The sequence below is a fragment of the Vidua chalybeata genome, chromosome 8 (assembly GCF_026979565.1).
Source record: "Vidua chalybeata isolate OUT-0048 chromosome 8, bVidCha1 merged haplotype, whole genome shotgun sequence".
Classification (NCBI taxonomy): Eukaryota; Metazoa; Chordata; class Aves; order Passeriformes; family Viduidae; genus Vidua; species Vidua chalybeata.
In genome coordinates, this window is record NC_071537.1 from 16,824,242 (window position 1) to 16,844,622 (window position 20,381).

A 20,381-nucleotide genomic window follows, 5' to 3' on the forward strand; every position below is an offset into this window, starting at 1 on the left:
ATTGCCTGGACACTGGCAGCAAGCCTGGCAGGAGACAGGAATGACATCAGAGCTGGCTAAGTCAGTCTGTTCATCACCTAACTGAGCAGCAGTTCAATCATTCAGGCACCCAAGTGGCCATGGCAATGTGCTTCAGGAAACTGGGGGAGAAGAAACTTTTCAATCAGCTCCTGAAGCACTGTATCTAATAAAGGGCAAAGATGAAGAGTTAAATTTTTTGAAGTCAAACAAGTAGCAAGAAGGATCTCAAGCATTCAAAGCCTCCTTCCATATGTTAGTTACCAAAGAACTGCCAAACTCAAGGTAGGTTATTCTCTGGCCAAGGCAAGATTAACATGTCATTCAGAAAACTGCACCAAACACATTTTGCTTCTTCTCTGGTTAGAGCATTTTAGAGGTAAGTCTATAAATTACCAACTACTTTATGCATATATATATACACACGCACATATATATAAAATATTCCCAATACCTATAATAAAATGGACTCAAGTCACAAAGTCAACAAGTAATAACATATAAGAAACATATTTCATATTTGTTGAATGAAGGAAAGCTGTTGCGACTTACACCAGAATTATATGGAACTGTTAAATCTATGAGAACTTCATGTATTCTGCTCAGTCCAGTTACCAAGAGCTCAGAAATGACCCACTGCCAGATTTCTGCAGTATGTTTTACATGTTACAACGTCCACTTTTCAACTTGCTGTTAGGCACCAGTAAAGAACAATCACAGTAAAAATGGCTCAACAGTATCTCAGTACAGTACCTTATGTGATTTTATACTCATTTAATGAAAAAAAAAACTTCAGGCAACACTAGGAAGAGCTCTGAAAATGCTCTGCTGGTTATATCTGTTTGACTGGTTTTTTGGCAGCCAAATTAGGTTTACTGAGCCATTAAGAGGAAGGAAAAGAGAAAAGCTAGAGGCAGCAAAATGACCACGTGCACAGATAACAATTCAGAGCAGGAAGTAAAGAAGGAAAAGGCGCAATAAAGATGATGTAAGGTGGAGGCTGCTCAGGCCTAGGTGAGACAGCTCCAACACTGCAACCTCCCCTGCTGAGCACACATTCAGTGTAACCTGGGGCTCTTCCTGCCCACCTCTGGCAAACATCTAATGGTACTGTTTGATTTGAAGTGCTGAGGACACAGATGGCCTTTGGGATACGCATCTGGCAAATCACGTCAGTTACTCCTACTGTAACCCAAATCCAAGATACCTCCTAGTAATTGACAAATCCTGGTATTTTCATTATACCCATTCATCATAAAACTGAATATGAAGGAATTTTTCTTAAACTCTATTATTATTCTTCTTCACAGGCCACTTGAAGGTAAACTTCATCTACTGGCTTACAGTTGTAGAGAGATGTGTTTTAAACTTGAGAAACCAGAAGGGCTAGACTATGAAGGCATGTGCTCTTAGAAATGTTTTTAATAAAAAAGGAATGCACGTGTACAAGTGAAAATGTCCATGTTAGAAATGTTCTGTTGAGTTTGCATTAACTCCAGGAAACCTAAGGCAGGGTGAAGAGTCAGTCTCCTGCCCTTGGCCAGAAGCCCAGCATGACCTATGAGATGTGGTGAATACTGTTCAGCAGTCTCATTCACAGAGTTTTCCTCACTTGAATGCTGGAAAAATAATTCATCTGCAGGCTAAGCAAGGTAGTAAAGGAAAAATTAGGTTGGCTGGAGGTTGGAGGAAGACTCAACCCTGGGTAAAGAAGAGATGGAGGCTTCTGTTGACAGCTTGTTCAGTCCTCAAGCTTGAGTCTTAGCTTTTTTGCAGGCTGGCACTGCTGTTTCTTCCTCCTCAACCTTGCGAGGCTTCTTCACCGTGTACACGACGCCACAGGCACTCTTTCGAGTTTCTGGAATACACAAGCAGAAGCTGCAGTACCAGTACCTCAAATACTGAAATAAAATACATTTAAGGCATACTCAGTTCAGGTGTCCATGCTCCAAACCAGAGCTGGACATGCTGAGCAACTAGCCAGTCAGCACACACAGCAGGGAAGCAAGCTGCAAGGGCAGGAGCTCGGGATTCACTGCATTACAGAGTGGAGAAACTACCAGGGGAAATAAAATGGTGGGTGTAGAATTATAGCAAACCAAGGAAAACCAAGGTCTGCAGGGGCTGAGGAGCTGCAGAGACACAAAACCATAGGAAACCAGGCTTAGTCAGTTCAATAATCACAGGACACATTCTTGAAGCACTGTCAAAAGCACTTCTAGCCAAACATACTGTTCTTAAAAAAATACTAAAAAATGCATTCACATACCCCAGGATTCTTAGACTATGTGGGCACAACTGTATTGGCAGAGGATCTCCTACATACCAAGGAAGTATTTTATGGTATTCAAGAATTTTATTTACCAAACTCTCAACATTATCATGAAATACTGGTCAAATAACCTACTGAGCCCAATCCAATTTTGTAATTACTGGTGGGAAGCTTCTCTGCAAAATTTGAGTTAGAAGAGATTTCCTACAAATACTCTATTAGCACAGAGGCTCTGCAAGAACCCTGACAAAATATATTGACTTATTCTGAGCTAGTATCCTCTCTGGGACAAGGGAAATGACACTTGCTATTTAATTTCACAGGTAAGATAGATGACAGGCTTGAGAAATTCCACATAAATTTGATAAACTCTATATTGCTATGTAGATGAGCAGCAGGCTGGAGGAGAACCTGTTGATTTTGCCGTGAGTTTGAAATGATCCACACTGAAAAGTGAGTCAGAAATAATCCACATATGAAAGCATCAGGAGGGACATGACTAAGGTTGCTTCTGCACATGCAAATGCAAAAGGCAAATGCAAAACACATGCATACCCGTTTGTTTGACATCAATCATTTAGTTTTTGGCAGCATCACCAGGATCAGCATTCAAACCTTTCTGAAATGGGATAGTTTCACTATGAAGCACAGCAGCAGGTCCCTACTTTGGTTCCACCATTTATGAGTCATTAATGTGGTTGCATGAGTCCTCCAGCACAGACAGCACCATCAGTTCAGCCACTGATTTGCCAACATGGCAACAAGGGAAAATCAAACAGCCTTGCCACACAAGCTCCTCTTCATGCATTGGACAAAGAAGTAAAACCCTGATCTGACTTGTTCTGTAAGGTCTAAGAGAATATACATCAACAAGAACTTAGTTTAAGAAATGCAGGTTACCTAGAGGAGCTTACAAGTGCTCACCTCCATGCAGCATGGTGGCTCTGCAGTTGGTGGACACAGCTGCCTTTGCTTCGCCTTCTGACAGGCCAAACAGCAAACCTCTGTCACTGCTGCTCAGGATCAAAACACACAGGAAGCAACACACACAACAGGGAAGGCTCTCTGCATGATAGTCTTGCTTACTCTACAAATAACCGGGAATTAGCAAAGCTGTAACTCAAAGTGACATTTTGCATAAGGTTACCCAGAAGCAGAAATGAGGCACCCAATTCTCCTGGCTGCAGTTTCCCAGCAGCCCTCCTGGAAAGCTCCTGGCAATGTTGCTTCTTTCCAGACAAGAAGCTGTACTTCTGAAAATAAAAGTCTGTCAATGCAGAAACATTTTAGATATGCATAATTCAGAAAAGAAATTACCCCACAGAAAATTTCAGTTTTGGGGACAGGGCACTGTCTGATACAAAAGCATTATGCTGAAGCTTCAAGCCACCTTTAGCAGAGATGACACCACCTTAGCTATGTTAATTTGGGTTGAGCCTGACTGCTCATTTTAAGAGGGAAGAAAACGTGGTGCATCAAATCCTTCCAGACCACACAGCCTCCCACGTGGTTCTCATGACTCAGAGCACGCTCCTTTCCCTTCCAGGGACAGGCCAAATACGTGCTTCTGGGGTGGGGAGAGTAATAAAAATGCATCTGAACTCCTAATAGAAGGGAAGAAAAGACACTCTCCTTTGTTTCTAGAACACAATCACTTATTTAACATTACATGTGTAACTAAGGACTGGAAAATCCAGAACAGAAATAGTTACTGCTCAGATAGGAACTTCTAACATTACATAAAAACAATTTATAGCTTCTGCTACTAAAAATGTGACACTTAGTATCCGAACTAAGTAATAATTTCTCATTTGGTTCATAGTGTCCTTAGATTTTTATGGGTTTTATTAATTTCTCCATTTACATCCACACAACATCAATGCACATCACAACAAATCATTCCTGTAGCTGAACACAAACATTATTAGTTACAGTGACTTCTCATGCCAGCCCATGACCAAGATCTGCTGCTCCTTCCACACACACTCAGAGCCCTGATTCATTGAATGGGTCACCAACAAGTGCCACTGTATAAAGTTCAAGGACTGTAAAGGATGGAAAGAATTTCAAAAGCACTTTAAACTTTCCAATGTTACTACTAACTGCTGCCTTTGACTTTGGGAAAGGATACAGATTAGCCACATCGTAAGGACCTCGGAGCTCTAGAGGCTAAAACAAAACAAAGAAGTTTGGATTGGTGAATGCCTTTGCTGTCAAGCTGACAGTGTGAGCAGGCAGGGCAAGGCTATCAGATAGGCAATAGTAAATTCTATATAACAGCAAGCTACTGAAGATAACAGCAAATCAAGCAAATACCACTATTTTGGCAAACAGTCTCCATCTGGGAGAAAACTGTCATGAAAAATACCACAGCAGCAGCAAAAAAAAAAAAATCCCCCAAAAACCAACAAAACAAAACAACCAACCAAAAAAAAAAGTCCCAAAACCCACAATACAATTCCTTATTAATGGCAACCATATTTAAACTTACAATTTTTATATGTTTAATGTGTAATTAAAGCTGTATTTTCAGCCACAGATAAATATTCAAATTGTTCTGACTTAAAAAAAATAATCTGGGACTTACCCTTTCAGCTGCACTAGATATAATTATGTTCTGGAAAAGAAAAGAGAACAAACATTCATCTGTCAGACAGCATCAAGAAATGAAAAAAATCAGCAAGATGCAAAAACCTTTTGAGCATTAGCTAAGTTCAGGCTCAGAGCCAAATTAAACATCAGAGTCTCTGATGCCCTCAGATGAACTTTGTCAGGGTGGGAATCTTAATTTGGGGACATGATAAACTTAGTTACTGTCCTGTCCCCTACACAGATGGGGCACAGGCACAAGCCCTCCCTTGCAATTACAAACCTCTAACAGCCAGATAGGAGATTAGTAGGTACATCACATTTTAGAGGGACAGGCTAAGCAGCGTAAGTGTCCAGAGTGATGGCATTAAGCAATCACCTATCAGCCTGTATCTCTCATAGTGGACTTCAAAGTGCCCTTAAGGGTAAAGAAAAAATGCAGAGCTGCAGGCACTGTGTTAAGAAGTGTCCCCTTTATTTACACCAGCTGAAAAAGGCCCCACATAAACAACAACTCACCCTGAGCTGTAACAGAAATGGATTCAGGAGTCCAGGATCCCCCAGAAGCAGCTTACAGAAGGCAACTGTGTCTTCAGACAAGTTTGGTGCTCCCAGAGTTTCAGCCTGTACTGTTTCAGTACCACTCAATCCTAAGCATTCATGTTAGCCTTGACCATACCCATACTGGTTCAGAAAATGTATCTGCACTTAGGCAGTGGCTGCCACTTTGTGCCACACACTCATTTCCCTCAACACTGACGCCCCTATGAAAATCACCAGGCAGAGAAATCTTTCTCCCTTCTCTCCCAAAAGGTTTCTGCAGAACAGGTATGTGACTACACTGGGGCTGGCAGATCCCACAGCTCAGCTGCCAGAGCTCTTCTGATGCTAAGCTCCAAGGATGCTCACCTGGGGGGAGCCTGTTTAGCTCAGGTGGTAACTCTGCAGCAGCAAAATCTCCTTGCACCTTTTATTATCCTGAATAAAAGGCCTTGGGAATTTCTGCTTGAGTGGGTGAGAATTAGAATTGTGCTGAGGCAGAGACAGACTTTCCCTCTCTGACATCAGTACCACCAACACATCACACCATCTCTGGTTTCAGGGTGGGGCTTTAGATCCCTTCCCCACATTGCTTTGCTCCCCCTGCCACTTCCTCAGCACAAAGAGCTGGGCAGGCACTGGAAGAAAACGCCAGATCTCAACAGCTGAAAGACCTGTGTAAGACTGACTGCATGTTCACAGTGTGCCCAAGGTTTCCTCATGTGCTGAGGAGAAGAGGATGGGACAGATGACTCTGCTTCACCATTAGGAAAGCCAGAAGGAGAAGCAATATACACATCAAAGTGACTTAACAGCACACATCCTGATGGAGCCTAGGACATTTTTTTTTTCTGAATAGTTCACCTTTAAAACGACCACACTATGGATCCCAAAGGTGCTTTTGAGCCTAAGTGGTGCTGACTGCAAGAGTTTGCTGGGAAAATTCAAGTCTCCTGCCCCAAACTGTAGCAACTAATGCCTGTCACCCAGGCCCAGAGAAGCTCCCAGAGCAGCTGTATGAGACATCTCAAGCCAGCACAGGATTGTGGATCACTGCTGTGCATTGGAGATATGCTCTGCCTGGTTCAAGGACAACTGGCTTTCACCACGGGAGGGGTAAAATGGAGGAAGAAGACAAGAGCAGATAAGAAAAGCACTGCTGGCAAATGAAGAAGCAGCAGGAAAAGGCAAGAGCTAGAGGGAAATCTAAAAGGCAAAACACTATCTCCCCAGGTAAAGCAGACAGCAGCTGTTCAGTACACTGCTCCAGGCAGCCACCAACTCAGTTACCAAAACACGGGAGGTGAGGGACTGTGGCTATAAACACCTTCTGCCTGGCAAGGCAGGGGAGTTTCTCCTTCATTCCCTGCACATTTTAATGTTTTATAGACACTGCTCAATGCCAGCTCTGAGAACACAAGTTTGTCTTCCCTGCTATAATAGAGGAAGAATAAAAGGATCCAAAAGCTAGTACAGGTTCAGCAAATACATGTTACAGAACATGAGCGTTGAGTGCCAGGTGCCAAAAGAAGCAGCCTATGGCCCAACCATCCCATGTTTCATTTAAACAAGGGCCTCTACCTCAATGACAGAGGCAAACTCTCAGTAAGGGCTAATAACCATCTTTGCTGGTTCACAACCTACTGAATCTGGAGGCAAAGAACAAAGACAAGCTAGCAGTCCTCTTCCAGTGCCCAACAGCAAGTTGTCGTGTGCAGCTCCAGCTGATTTACCTTCCAGTCACAGATGAAACCCTAGACTGACAGATGCAGAACGAAAGGGCACCGTGCACAGACGGAGCACCTGAACATCTCACTTGCCCTATCCATGACATCAACTCAGCTGGGGCTCTCCAGTTCATCAACAACCACGTGAGAAGCACATCCTGAACTGCACAGAGGAAAGAGGAGCAATATCAAAAAGGGAATTCCAAGGAAAGTGGTCTGGTGTGTACAGAAGTCATGTCAAAGTCAGTACTTCATGTCATTAACTGCCAGAGCTGGGCTTCTCAGGAGAGGCTGTGCAAATACCTACCTCATCTGTAGCACCAAGGAAATGAATCCGTTTGGCCCACCCTGCTGTTCTATAAAAGCTGCCATGCTTGAGGAGAACTGAGGTAATAATGGATCTACTTTTAATTTACCTTCCAAGCTCTACATCCCACTTCAGATTTTCCAAATCCAGCTTCTCTGGACTAGCCACATGTGGCAGAGGCCATTTACAACACAGAAGGGGGAGCTACAATTTCTGTTAAATTTGATATGACCCCCTATTAAAAAGCATGGCCTGAGAGGACACAGCATAACAGACAGCTTAATGTGGTAGCCTGGGAGGAGGTAAGTTATGAAAGCAATGGGTTACAGACATCTCAAAGTTACTTCTTCCTTGGGTTTCAGTAGCATGGAAGAATGCAGTTCATCTGACTAGAGCAAAGCCTTGGCTGACAGCCACCTAGCTGTTTGGTCTATTTTGGACACAGAGAATTTACTTGTTAACAAAACAAGGTTTCTACTTCTTTTCTTATTGTTTTCTAGCCCCCATATTCAAAGTAGACAGTCAAAAGAACTTTTGGTCTATGAGAAATATGAAATGGAGGATTTTAAAGAAATACATGAACACCAGTTCTAGTGCAAACCTTAGATGTCTGGCACTTTAATCTCCCTCCATCCCCTCCCACCTTTGTTTTGGGAATTGCATACCGTAACAACACATGGGTTGTTCTGGAAAAAGAATCTAACAGCTTGACAGCTTAAGAAGAAAGCATGCAGTGGTGCAAGACTGGAAGTATCTGGAGCTACAATGATTGTGTCCTTGTGTTAGTAGGCCAAGATTTAGTTACAGCTTCAGATGTCCCAGCATCAAATTCATTTAAAATGGCTCAGTCTGTACAACTCCAGAAAAATTTGAACTGATTTAATTACCTTGTTTTCATTTTGAGAGCTTACCTTTCCTTTGCAGATCTGCATCAGGCTGATGGCATTTGAAATTGTGTATCTTCTCATAGTAGAGTCTTTGATGGCAGGCGTGTAAAGAAGTTCAAAGTAAATGCCTCGATCTATTGCCTTCACATGAAAGACAGTGATCAAAAATCAAAAGGAGGGAAGCCTAACGATCTGACAACTGCTGTCTGTTACTGATGCAGCTTCTTCTCAGTTTAACTGTGTCACATACAAAATAAAATAAGGCAGAATTGTTCCAGTAGGAACACAGCATAGCATGAAAAGAGAGTGGGGGAAGGCTTCACTGTACACCAGATACGTGTGCATAAATCTTGCACGACAGATAAATGAGGTTTAACAAACAAACACCAACCACTTATTTGCTGCAATTGGCTATCACTAATATATACACACTGTCACAGAGTTGAGGACACAGATAACCATTGCTGGTTATCACTGTCTTTGAAACTTTGAGGACCCTATTCCCCTAGCCCACACTGTGCTGTAAGAAAGTTCACCACTTCCCTCAGCAGCCATGTACGGCAGATGAAGAATTCCTCCTTGCACAAAAGCAGCAACGAGGACCCTTCTTCTCCTGTCTCACAGCATACTCTGGTGTTTGTGACAACTTTAAATAACAGTGACTCACAGAAGAGGTTCCAAATAGTAATACTGGTTATATTTTCAGCTGCTTTGACACCCTTTGCTATCTGTCAAAATGCCTCACCAAAAGCCTAGTATTCTTGTTTTTGCAAACACCAGAAAGGTTAAGCAACTTGCACACAGTGTGCTGGTGATAAAGACACAACGTAAAGCCAGGAGTTCTTTGTTCCATGGCAGTCCTACATTTGCCTGAAATTATACTCTCTATTTACACAAATATTATTAAAATATGCTGCAGTGGTAATACTGTAAGAGAGTCCAGTAACTGAATACAGCTGGAATTAATCCAGCTCCCACCCAAGCATGACCTCTGTATGCAAGCACAACGGAAGCTATACGTGTATCAAATGTTTTACACAGAAGTGGCCTGATAGCTGCAAACAAGAGAAGCCTGAATTTATGAAAACCAAACAGATGATGGCAATACACCAATTTCCAGTCAAGGTGGCTTTTAACCTCATCCCTACCACTTCAGCTGCCTGCCAATCTGTCTGGCATCGTAACAACCAAAACTGACTGCCCCAGGACGCACAGACCAGTCCAACAGACAGACTGCCTTGACGCTGGGAGTATGGAAGATGAGAAGCAGCTTGCAAGGAAAATGTCTCCTAACACAGGCCTCTAAGAGCCACAGAGCTCCTTACCTGGGCCAGCTGCTGTAGTTCTAGGCAGCTAGGGTACTTTCATACAGTGTTTCATACAAAATTGTTATTCCAAGTGGAATGTTGAAATCCTCAGTTTACCATAAATGCCAATGTATTATTTTTATTCTGTCTCAGAATTAACTATAGTTCACTTTGAATTTTTATTCTAGGTCAAACTTTATAAGAAAAGGAAGTAGGATTACTAGCCAATTCCAAATTTAAGTTTTTGAGAACTAAGTTCTACATCAGCCAAGAATGCCCACGTGGAATGAACCTTTACATATATTCAGAGGAGAAAACAAGTTCCTGTAAGAGTATGTTCAGATTAAGTTTTCTGGCAAACTACCAACAGGAGGCAGAACTATATTTGATCCACACTGATAGCCATCTTGGGTCCCACAGCACATATTTAGCAATGCTACATTTGGTTCATTTACCAAGACATTCTTTTGTCCAAGTATGGATTCAATACAGTTGTCTTTCAAGTAACCAGCACAACATCCTTCTCCTAAATTAACACTGCCATTCACATTTCCTGTCTTTTAAATCAAAGGGCTGTTTATCTGTTTTGACACAGCTGTACCATTTCTGGTTTGGGAAGCAGCTTTGTCAGCAATCACACCATTTAGCAGCACAGTGGCCTTAAGGCTCAGTTTCCATTCCTTGGGAACATCACTTCTGCCTTCTTAAGTGGGGGACAGGAGGAGAAAAAGAAAGGACATGCATCACTGTGTATTAAGTGCTGCAGTGGAGGCCCTGAAGTGAAGGACATTTGAAACAAAACTATACATTATGCAAGAAAATAAAAGAACCACTTGGATAGGAATGGTGGGTGGAAAACAATAGGGAATTAGACTCAAATTTTGTATTTAATGTCAGTCTAACAGCAAGAATACAATTTAGATGTAAATTTACCATATTCACAGGGGGCCTTCGGAAGTAGAACGGCAGCTTTTCTGTTACATTGATGCAGACCAGATCCACATCTAGTGTTGTGCAAGCAATCTACAGCAAAGAAATAGGAACAGATTATTAGATATGCCAAAAAATGCATAACCAACTTGAGGTGCACAAATATTCTCCTTCATTTCTTAATGCAACAAATGTCTCTCCAGGGTGAGTTCAGCTTTAAAATTAAGAGGTTCTATGCCTTGCAGGTATGCCAATACAACAGCAGCATTTGAGACTTAAAACCTAAGTCTATCCTTTCTTACAGAACTAATTTTCCAATAAAATAATGGTCAAGCCCAAAGCAGTACCTACTTCTTTGTTTTTATCTGACAGAGGGCATGCAGAAGCAATGCTGGCTTTTGACAAAAGAAGTCACAGATAACAAAGACCAACCCCAGTTTAGAAAGGGAAGAGCCCAGGAACTGCCCCACATCCCATTATGCTCTGCTTCCAGTGCAGCACCTGTTCGTTTTCAGGATTAATTACTTTTACCAGAAGCAATAGAGAAAAGAAAGAAAAAAAGCAGAATGTGACTGTTGGTGCTGCATGCCATATACTGGAGACCAATCCTCAGAGCCTCCCTTTCCTGGCTGGGTGCAGCTCCTCCTGACAGCCACACCTCTGGCAGAGTCTGGAGACAGCACTGAAGGCTACAGTTTAAGAATTTAGCTTTGAATTCACTCCACAATTTACAGGTTGTATTAAGAGATGGAGGAAATGAACAAGGGGCAGAGGCTCCTCACTGAGATAAAGGGAAAATTAAGGGGACCTAAAAGGGAGTCTTTGATTTACATTAATCTCATGCACCCAAGGTAGGAATTATATATGCCTACTCTGTAAGGATGATTACACAGGACCAGATTAACATCTGTAAGCAGTGTTGTAACAAGGAAGGTAAGATAGGATGGAGAAGTTGAAAAGGAATTTTCTGTGTGTAAGGGAACTCTCTGCACTCAGAAACCTGGCAGCAACTGCTCCAAATATACCTGGGCCAGGTGCCAACCATTCATCCCTCCTCCCACCAGCACAAAAGCAGTGGGGGCTGTGAGGAGCCCCAGGGGTAAGGGCTGCTCTAACACAAGGCACATACTGCCTGGCAAACTGGTCTTTTACCAGTTTGTTCACATGGAATTTGGATGGAGATGAGAGCAGAGGCCCAGCTTTAGGAATGTTTCTTAGCTGTTGATAGCACTCTCTCCTAGACAAGACAGCCACAGTACACATGCAAGCAAACCATAAGGTTTTTGAAGTTGAAATGTCTCTGCCAGGACATTCAGACTAAACTTTTTCTTCATGCCCTACCTTTATCTTTACCCTCCATTAGGCAGGACATGGGCTGCCTGTGGAATCTATGGCATAGAAATACACTTGCAAGAGGAAGTTCAACCCTACTACAGTCAGCTTCCCTCCTTTTCTTACATGAGGTACAAACTACTACATAGAGGTGATTTATGGGAACATGCACAGAACAAATAGCTCCAAATCAAGCCCTAGAAAATGTCACTGAGGTCATAAAAAATTCAGGAAGAGATTATGCCAAAAATTAAGGAAAGCAAGAATAGACATCAGACGCATGCAAGTTGCCCTATGTGATGAGAAATCAAGCCTTTCTAATCTGCTCCAGAAACACTGGAAAACTCTTTACCATTTTGCAAATTAAGCACAGTGGGATAGGGGGTGACTCAAAAGCCAGGATATCTACAGGATTCCAGTGACATGAACATTTCAGAAAATACCACCAAGGAAAAGCAAACTGCGAGTCATATTCCTCACACATGAGGAATTCCTGCACTGTATGAAAAACTGGAGAGTAGATTTCTCCAAGAACTCTAATGTTCAGCCATGCTTTGGCTCCCAGACAAATCAAATATGCAGTCAAGCTAAGGTTACCCTGCCTGCTGAAAAGATCTGAAGTGCAACAACTTCATCCAGAAAATGACATGCAGCAAGTTGCACAGCCCAGCAGCTGTCTGGCAGCACTGTGGGTAAGAGCCCCATCTGCTGGGAAAACTCCAGCCAGCCATTAATAAATACATCTGCCACTGTCTGGATGCTCTGAACGTTTGCTCTTTGGCAAAGGTTTTAGGGAATAAACATTGAAATTTGACTTTGCATTAAATCTTCAGAGATACATATGTAGGTTTTTTTAACATACTAGTGATGTGCTAAGTGCTTATGAACAGCACACAGAGCGAACTAATATCATTAAAAGAATCAGAAATCTTAGAAAGCAAAATTTTTGAAAAGCAGCAAGCACAGACCCTATTACCTATTGGTGGGCATTCCTGCTGCAGGCCAAAACAATCTTTTTGGGAGACTTAAACAAGGAGTCCAACTGGCAAATATGGCTTCCTCATCCCCTTAAGGATATAAATTATTTGAAAAATTTGAGCACATCTTTTAGTACATATCCCTGCCACACTCAGTCACCAAAGAGTTTCCCTGGCTTGTGACAAAAGGGCACAGACTCGCTTCAGGCCATGCTAAAATTGGAGTACATCTCCAACGGTCATGTAATTTTTTCACAAAAACATGAAAAATCTTGTTCAATGGAGAAAATACAAGTGCCAAATTATTGGTGAGAAATATGATGCTCTTGAGGTAATGCTGAGTTACCAAAAGCCAACAGGAAGTTCATTTGCCATGCAAGATCCACTCTTGAAGGCTTTATTCTTAATAATGAAATATCCATGAGTTGTAAGAGCCAAAGTGTATGTGCTGAAACCCCCTGTATAAAGTTCCTTTCACCTGTGTAACACCTCTGTGAAACTAAATCAGCTCTCCACAGCAAGACATTCTAAAATCTCTAAAGAAAAGGCAGCCATACAAACCTGCCCTGAACGTGAAGGATGAAGTCTTTCACCTCACGCAGTTTGCAAGAAACGCGCTTGGGTTCCATCCCCAGCTCAAAGTGCTGCCAGCATGGAAGCAATGAAGATAATCTCACTGACAATCCTGCTTCTTTCCTCACACCCTGTCCATCACCTGCCAGAGTGTCAGCTTCACCAGGCACTGTCTGCACTGGGCTGCCAGAGCACAGCCACCCGCTCTGCGCTGGCACAACTCTCCACGTGGCTGGCTGCTGAATCACTCTGGGAAAGGGGATCTGCCTGGAAAACAGCTTGGCAAAAACTCTGGTTACTGCTCAGCCAAAAGCAGGCTCCTCAAAGCAAACTGCCAAGCAAGCAAACAGCCTCAGCAGCAAAGCAGACAGGGACCTGCAGAAAGGAGTGGCTGCTTATACCAGTTTAAATGCCACCACAGCTGGATGTGCAACTGCAGCAGGAGGCATGATATGGCTGAAAATAAACAATAATAACCCTTAAGTGAGAATACCCTTTTCCCAAAAAAAAACAACACAGCACATCCTGGCTGATCACCTAGTTTCAGGTGCTTGTTTAAGCACATGATAAACTGATTGAGCTCACTTGAGAAGTGAGATTTTATACTATTGCCAGAGATCAAAAGAAAGAGGTAGAGAGTGGAGCAAAAAAATATTTTAAACCATTTGCCTCTGTCACACCCTAAAGAGTCCTAAAATCTTTCAAGGGAAATAAAATTCAGAAATTAGTTTCATTTCGCTGTAACTCATTATAATTAATGCTTGAATTCTGCTGAAAAATTCTTCAAAGTTCATATTTGACAGCCTCTTGCTTTGTAGTTTACTTGGACAAGACTTAAAATAGGAGGTGAAATAATGTAGAAATACAAAACAGAGTAATACAATTTTAACATGGCAAAACAGGTACTGAGCAGTGCTAAAAAGTGGCTTTAACTTATTTAAAATAAACAACCACCAGACTCAATTTTAAACTGAGAAGCTCCCTTTGAAAGCAAATTCTTCAAAGAAACTCACTTTTTTTTGCTGTCCCCATCCCTTCTTCACACTGCTTTAAACTGCATGCCTGCCTACTGCCTGCCAAGGCTAAGAGAGATGGAACACTTCCACCTACTCACCCAATTCAGACTTAATGCTAATATTTAAGAGCTTACAACAGGTCAGACATCACAATTTTGGGTTTTGAAAGAAAAATTCTGACAAAAACATAACTTGCTTCAAGGTGCACCACCCAATCAGAATATTGATGTCAGCTGCTATCAAGTATTTGAGAACAATTTAAATTAAAAAAATGAAGGTGAACAGCTATGAGGTAACTCACAGAACCACATTAGTTCCACTTTAAAACCCTTCCTACCATTTTTGAGACCAGGAATAATTAGTTCTAACAGAAGATCACAAGTGCATTTTAGGGAAGTTGTCAAGAGTTTGAGAAGTTGAAGCTGAAGACAGAAGCTTTCTACATTATGATAGTACACATATATTGGGGGGAAAAAAGGATGTTTTCTCTCCTCACTAGAGTACAAGGCACATAAAGGCAACCACAGTGCAGGGCATACAAGTCCCTTCATCAGGGAGACAAGGTAGATGTTTCAGACTTTAACCTGTCACCTCAGGGTCCTGCAGCCCTCTGCAAATCCTCCCAACCTCTCAGCCTATCAACTGACCAGGCAGCCTATAATGTTTGATTAACTCCATGAGGTCTTTATAAAATGGGAAATAAAGTCAAAACAAAGCATCTACTTAAATTAGCACAAGGCACTAAAGGTTACTGAATGAGCATTACTGATGAGATGATTGTACTTACATGGAACAGTTTCTCAGTTTTTGGAAATACTGCTATGATGTCATATAACCTTATATTTGCAGATGTTGACCTCTATAAAAGGAGCAAATAATTACTATTTTGAATTCCGACAGATGTCAAAGCCATACACAATGATTACAACCAAAACAATGAGAAGAAAAATCCCTTTTCCCTATCAAGTACTAAAACAAAGCCAGTAATCATCCAATTACACAGCAGGTTTCTACAATGAAGTCATTCATTCTCAATTTGAGGCTTGTCCCACCAATTTACTAAGACATTCACATTTTTTGCTTTGATCTCGTAGCACGAAAACATAACCAAAACCAAGGGTTGCTCATGGTCTTCTACTTTATGCACAGAAGTCCAGAAACCAAGGAACAGAACTGTTGTTCCATACTGAGAAATGATCGACAGATGCCATATGCAGTCTTATAAGTCTGCATCTCCTCATGATCACTCCACATGATCACATGCATCTCTTGTGTTAGAGATGCAATCTCAGACATCACTGCTGAGTGCCCTATAAATTCCAGGATGTTGTCACCATAGAATTTCCAAAATTTCATTCATTCATTAAGAAAAGGAAATAAGAGCTGCAAAATTGATTGCTGAGTATACTTACCAAGAGATTACAGTGGGAAGGATCAGAAACAACAAGTGTTAGCCGGGTCAACACTCTAATTCTTTTAGATGTCCCCTATAGAAAAAAGAATAATATAAAAACAGTTAAATAACCCAAAGCAAAAATTTGTGGTAATTTCTACCCAGTCTGCTATAAAAAGAAAATGGTGTCATACTTATAGTCTTGCTATACTAATTTTCTAAAGTCTGTATTTACACTTCCCTAATTTACATTATCTCTTTGATATTATACCTGTCCTTACAAAGAATGACTTACTGAGTTTCTCTGGGGAAAGATGAATAGAAATGGAAAAAAAAGAAAAACAACCATGCAGAAAAATTGAGTGTTTTACTATTGTTATGATTCCCCAGGCAGGCCACAACTGCAAAGAAAAGCAGTTCCTGAATTAATGAATGTCAGTGACCTGAAATATATTATTGTATTTCTTTATATCCAAATTTTGCTCCATCAAAACCATGAAGTTATTTCCAAAACTTAAATGTCAAGAATTGTACTGTTATTTATTAAACTACAAGCAGATTCAAAATTCACACAAAGCAAATTCTTTAATAATTTCTAAAATAATGAATAGAGCTTATCCTGATGTGAGTTTACTACTCTTCCAATGCTTGGAGTTTTAACCATGAAATAATGGACAAATTTTTCTTTTTTGATTAACACCTCATACACAAAATCACATAGACAAACACACAAAGGTAAAAAAGGGTAACTCAGAATAACAGTATATATATAGAATCTAACTAGACATACTTGTACAATAGGTAAAGATGGAAACAACTCTGAAGGGGATACTGGCTTGATGATTTCCTTGAAAGAGAACAGAACAAAGTTATTAAAAATGTCATGGGTTAGGTTTACATGTAAACAAAAATTGTGTTCCAATCTTAAGAAGAAATTTACCACACTAAGAAAACTTTTTTGTGGGACAGTACAAGAACCATATGAAAAAGTAATCCAAAGGCAGTTCTACTGAAATATAAAATGGGAGTTTTGTTACAAATAGAGAGATTTGTACTTGTGTCTAGATGTGCATTCTGCAGCTAAAGCTAGCTAGAAACATGCAATAAGGCAGCAAGTTTACTAAATGAAACACAATAAGAACAAATAACCCCAAGAAAAATTACCTGTTTCTTTTCTTTAAAGTCGATGACATGATTGAGTGCAACTGCAGAATACCCCACTGAAAAACACACAATAAGAATATATTGTCCAGTAAACAAAAAGGAAACAAATCCAATGAGAAAACCATAAAATACTCATTACTTAACTGCCTTAAAGTTAATAACCACGTGCATGTTTAGATTTCACAGTATCTTTTAAGAAGACTGGTTCACCCAAAAAATGCTTTAAAATAGAAAAAAAAAAAATCTGTTTGGCTTTTAGCACAGCCCAGGCCTGTCTACTCTTACTCAATGGCAGAGCTTTATGAACACAAATACATGGCCTTGGTGTCCCCAAAGGTCTAGCTTAGTTTGGCCCTGTTTATGACTTTCGCTATGGAAAACTGCTAAGTTTACTCAGGACAGCTGTTAAAACTGCAGACAACGCAGAGCCGGCAGAGATACAGCTGTCGGAGAAGGCAAAGCGAGCAATTCAAAACGATGCCGACTACACGGAGGAGAAGGTATCGTTCAAAGGGCTCTGAGGAAGATGACAGACTCGCCAGGGGCATTTAAACCACCCGCCCCAAACACCGGACAGGCAGCACGTGGCTGAACAGCTCTGCAGGGAAAGATCCCAGCCCTAAGAAACTGCAGGCGGAAAAACTTGTCCACGCTGGGAAAAAAACAACTGTTACACTGCGGTAAACAGGCAGAGGCAGAGCTGCAAGGCGCATCAGGAGCTTCCCCTGCGACCCAGTCCCGGGCAGACCCAGACCCGGGCACTCGGCTGGCAGAAAGCGGCGGGCGGAGCGCACAGAGCGGAGCGGCGCTGGAGAAACGCGCCCGCGGCGGGGCGGGTGGCGAGGGCCGGCCTGCCCGGAGGGAAGGGAAGGCTTGTCCCGGGGAGTCCGGCTGTGCCCACCCCAGCCCGCAGGCTCCGGCTGTGCCTGCCGAGCCAGGGGAGCCGCCGCTCGCGTCGCGCTGCCCTCCTGGCCGGGGCCGGCCCGCGCTCCCCAGCTCAGCCCCACCGAGCTCCGGGCCGGCCCCGCGCCCTCCCCGCTCGCAGGACTCACGGTGCGCCGCGGCCTCCAGCAGGCTCTGCAGGGACTTCTTGTCCGTTCCCTGCGGCAGGTTGAGGTCGGCGAAGCCGGCCATGCTCACGGCGCGGCGGGCGGGCCGAGGCCGGGCACGGCAGCGGCGCACGGCGGCGGCACCGCCCCTGCCGCCCGCGGCAGCCTGGGCCCTGTAGTCCCGCCCGTCCGGGCCGGCGGGCCGTGCCACGCGGGGCCCTGGCTGCCTCGCCGCGGGGCTGCGGTGGCCGGGGAAAGGCTGTGGGGTGATGGCTTAGGCCTCAGGCGGGGGCCCGAAGATCCCCCGTGGTTCGTCCCCAGGCAACGCACCCCGGATTCTGAGGGACATCCCCCGGCTCTGGATCGCCCGGCTCTGCCGCTCTCCGCCGCCGCAGCGGCCCCGGCCGAGGCTCGGCGCGCCCCTCTGAGCCGCCGGCTGCCCACCAGGTGGAGCGGTAGCCCTGCTCCAGCGGCGTGTTTATCCCCTATGAAACTGGTTCAGCTCTGTCTGAACGTTGCCAATAAAAATCATAACCAGTCTTTTCTATTTATAGTTTTACAGTTATTCTCTTTCCTACAAAGGCCCGAGTTGCCATGTCAAAGATATCCCCTGACACCAGAAAGGACAGAGGAATTCTCACAGACCGATTAATCAGATACAATTTCACTGTGTAGCACTGCCACAAAAAGTACTAATACTGTTCTAAGGCTGACAAATAGCACAGAATGTGTAAAATACAAATGGAAATCCTCAGTAAGCGGTTTTTGGTGACTTAGAGCAGCCACTGAAAACAGGTCTGCAACTCCTGTCCAACTTCAGGTGGCCAGACCGGGGGGTGCTTCCCTTTTTCTGTCTTCAAGTTGAGCTAAATGCTCACCAGTGGAAGTCTATGGAGTATCTGGAGCCCTGAATTCTTAATAAGGTAAAAATGCTTCTAACCAAGGCCAAGGCTGCTGCCAAACCCTGAACATCCCTCCTTACAGGGTCTGACCTTGATGCAGCTTGTGCAAGCTGTGTACATGGGAATTGTGGGGACCTGGGACTCATTTCTACCAAAGAGATCACTTGGTTAACACAGTATGGCTGAGAAACAACAGTGCTTTCTTGGCGTGTTTCTGGACTTCCTGTGTTGCAAATACTGGGATGGTGGTAGCAGAGAAGCTACCTGTGGCTGCAGACACTGGACTAGGAGTTGAAGCAGCTTTGACGGTCAGTTGAAAACAGCTCCCACATCTGTATGGCAGGAAAAATCCACATCGCTCTGAATGGGATAAAAACCCCCAGCTGGTAAACCATTGTTGTTCATGCCACATCTATGGCAGCATTTTTTTTCTTGATAATATTAGCTCAAGATATTTCAGTAAAGAAGCTCTGTTTTAGTCCATCTGCATCTGTAAGGTGCTTGCCTGTGACATCACATCAGCCAATACTGCTTCTCTGCCAGCCATTTGAACAAGCAGCACAGCCTGAATGGTATTGCCAAGGTTTGTCTTCGATGTGTGTGAAAATGGAACAGCTCAAGATATTATTCCAGGTTTTCTTTGGCTTAGTGTTTGATGTAACTTGTCTTAATGAATGTAAAAAGTGATCCAGAAGCACGTATCAGTTATTTCTGAATGGCCCTACTGCAGCAGTGTTCAGAAATATACAGACTTTCACTGGTGAGCATTTAGCTCAACTTGAAGAAGATTAAGCAGCCTTTGTGTTTGGCAGTATACAAGCAAAAGAAACCCTTCTTTGAGGTGCTTAAAATGGAGGACATTTAAACAGATCTTCACGCAGAAGATCTGCAGAACCCTGCTTGCTGTAGTGGTGTAAGAATCCAAGTACGAAGCACTTTTGGCACCAGGTATCACGAATCGTACTCAGAGCATTGCACAGCTTTATTATTTATATATTATTTAGATATTACTGCTTTTATTTACATGAGACCCAGTGGTCTGGGGCGAGCTTCCTTATGGTCCTCACTGTTAAACTGCAAGCTTTCTAACATGCTTTGTTTCATTGCAGTCCTGAAGTTCTCCTTGGTGAAAACAGATCTCCTCACTCCAAGTGTTTCTTTCCAATACACTTAGACCTCAAGACAGTCCTTTCAGTAAATTTTAATGCAGAAACTGTCACAATTCTTCTAATAGGTTTTCGATGGGTAGCCTTGTGCTTTAGTTCTGCATTTGGCACTTTTTGGGTGCTAAGATTTTATTTATTACTATCTACCTCAGCAACTCAGTAACGTGAATGTCACAGTCACTTTCATCATAACCTCATAATCTCCAGTGTAAAGGTACAGATGGAGTTTTCA

At 42.8% G+C, this 20,381-nt stretch overlaps 1 protein-coding gene across 2 annotated transcripts; it reads right to left on the bottom strand.

The window, feature by feature from the left end:
• Window positions 1–1,420: 1,420 nt before the first annotated feature.
• On the bottom strand, window positions 1,421–18,608 carry RPP30 (ribonuclease P/MRP subunit p30). 2 transcript variants are annotated; one of them, XM_053949596.1, is made up of 11 exons: window positions 18,412–18,608; window positions 17,033–17,088; window positions 16,659–16,715; window positions 15,888–15,962; window positions 15,263–15,334; window positions 10,581–10,670; window positions 8,365–8,481; window positions 4,878–4,907; window positions 4,422–4,459; window positions 3,215–3,294; window positions 1,421–1,876 (listed from the first exon to the last, which is right to left on the bottom strand). In XM_053949596.1, the coding sequence occupies exons 1-11, from the start codon at window positions 18,428–18,430 to the stop codon at window positions 1,767–1,769; spliced, it is 744 nt and encodes a 247-aa protein (XP_053805571.1). In that variant the 5' UTR covers window positions 18,431–18,608; the 3' UTR covers window positions 1,421–1,766. The 2 variants fall into 2 exon arrangements, with proteins under 2 accessions (XP_053805571.1, XP_053805570.1); XM_053949595.1 differs by lacking the exon at window positions 18,412–18,608 and adding an exon at window positions 18,085–18,398.
• Between the last annotated feature and the right edge of the window lie 1,773 nt (window positions 18,609–20,381).

What these genes read in the sequence shown, in the direction of transcription:
- RPP30 (XM_053949595.1), bottom strand. Translation starts at nt 18,166, where the DNA reads ATGGCCGGCTTCGCCGACCTCAACCTGCCGCAGGGAACGGACAAGAAG. An exon ending in CATCTTTACCTATTGTACAA is followed by an intron (nt 15,963 to 16,658) that starts GTATGTCTAGTT and finishes TTTTTTCTATAG; the next exon opens with GGGACATCTAAAAGAATTAG. An exon ending in GAAGGCCCCCTGTGAATATG is followed by an intron (nt 8,482 to 10,580) that starts GTAAATTTACAT and finishes TTTCATGTGAAG; the next exon opens with GCAATAGATCGAGGCATTTA.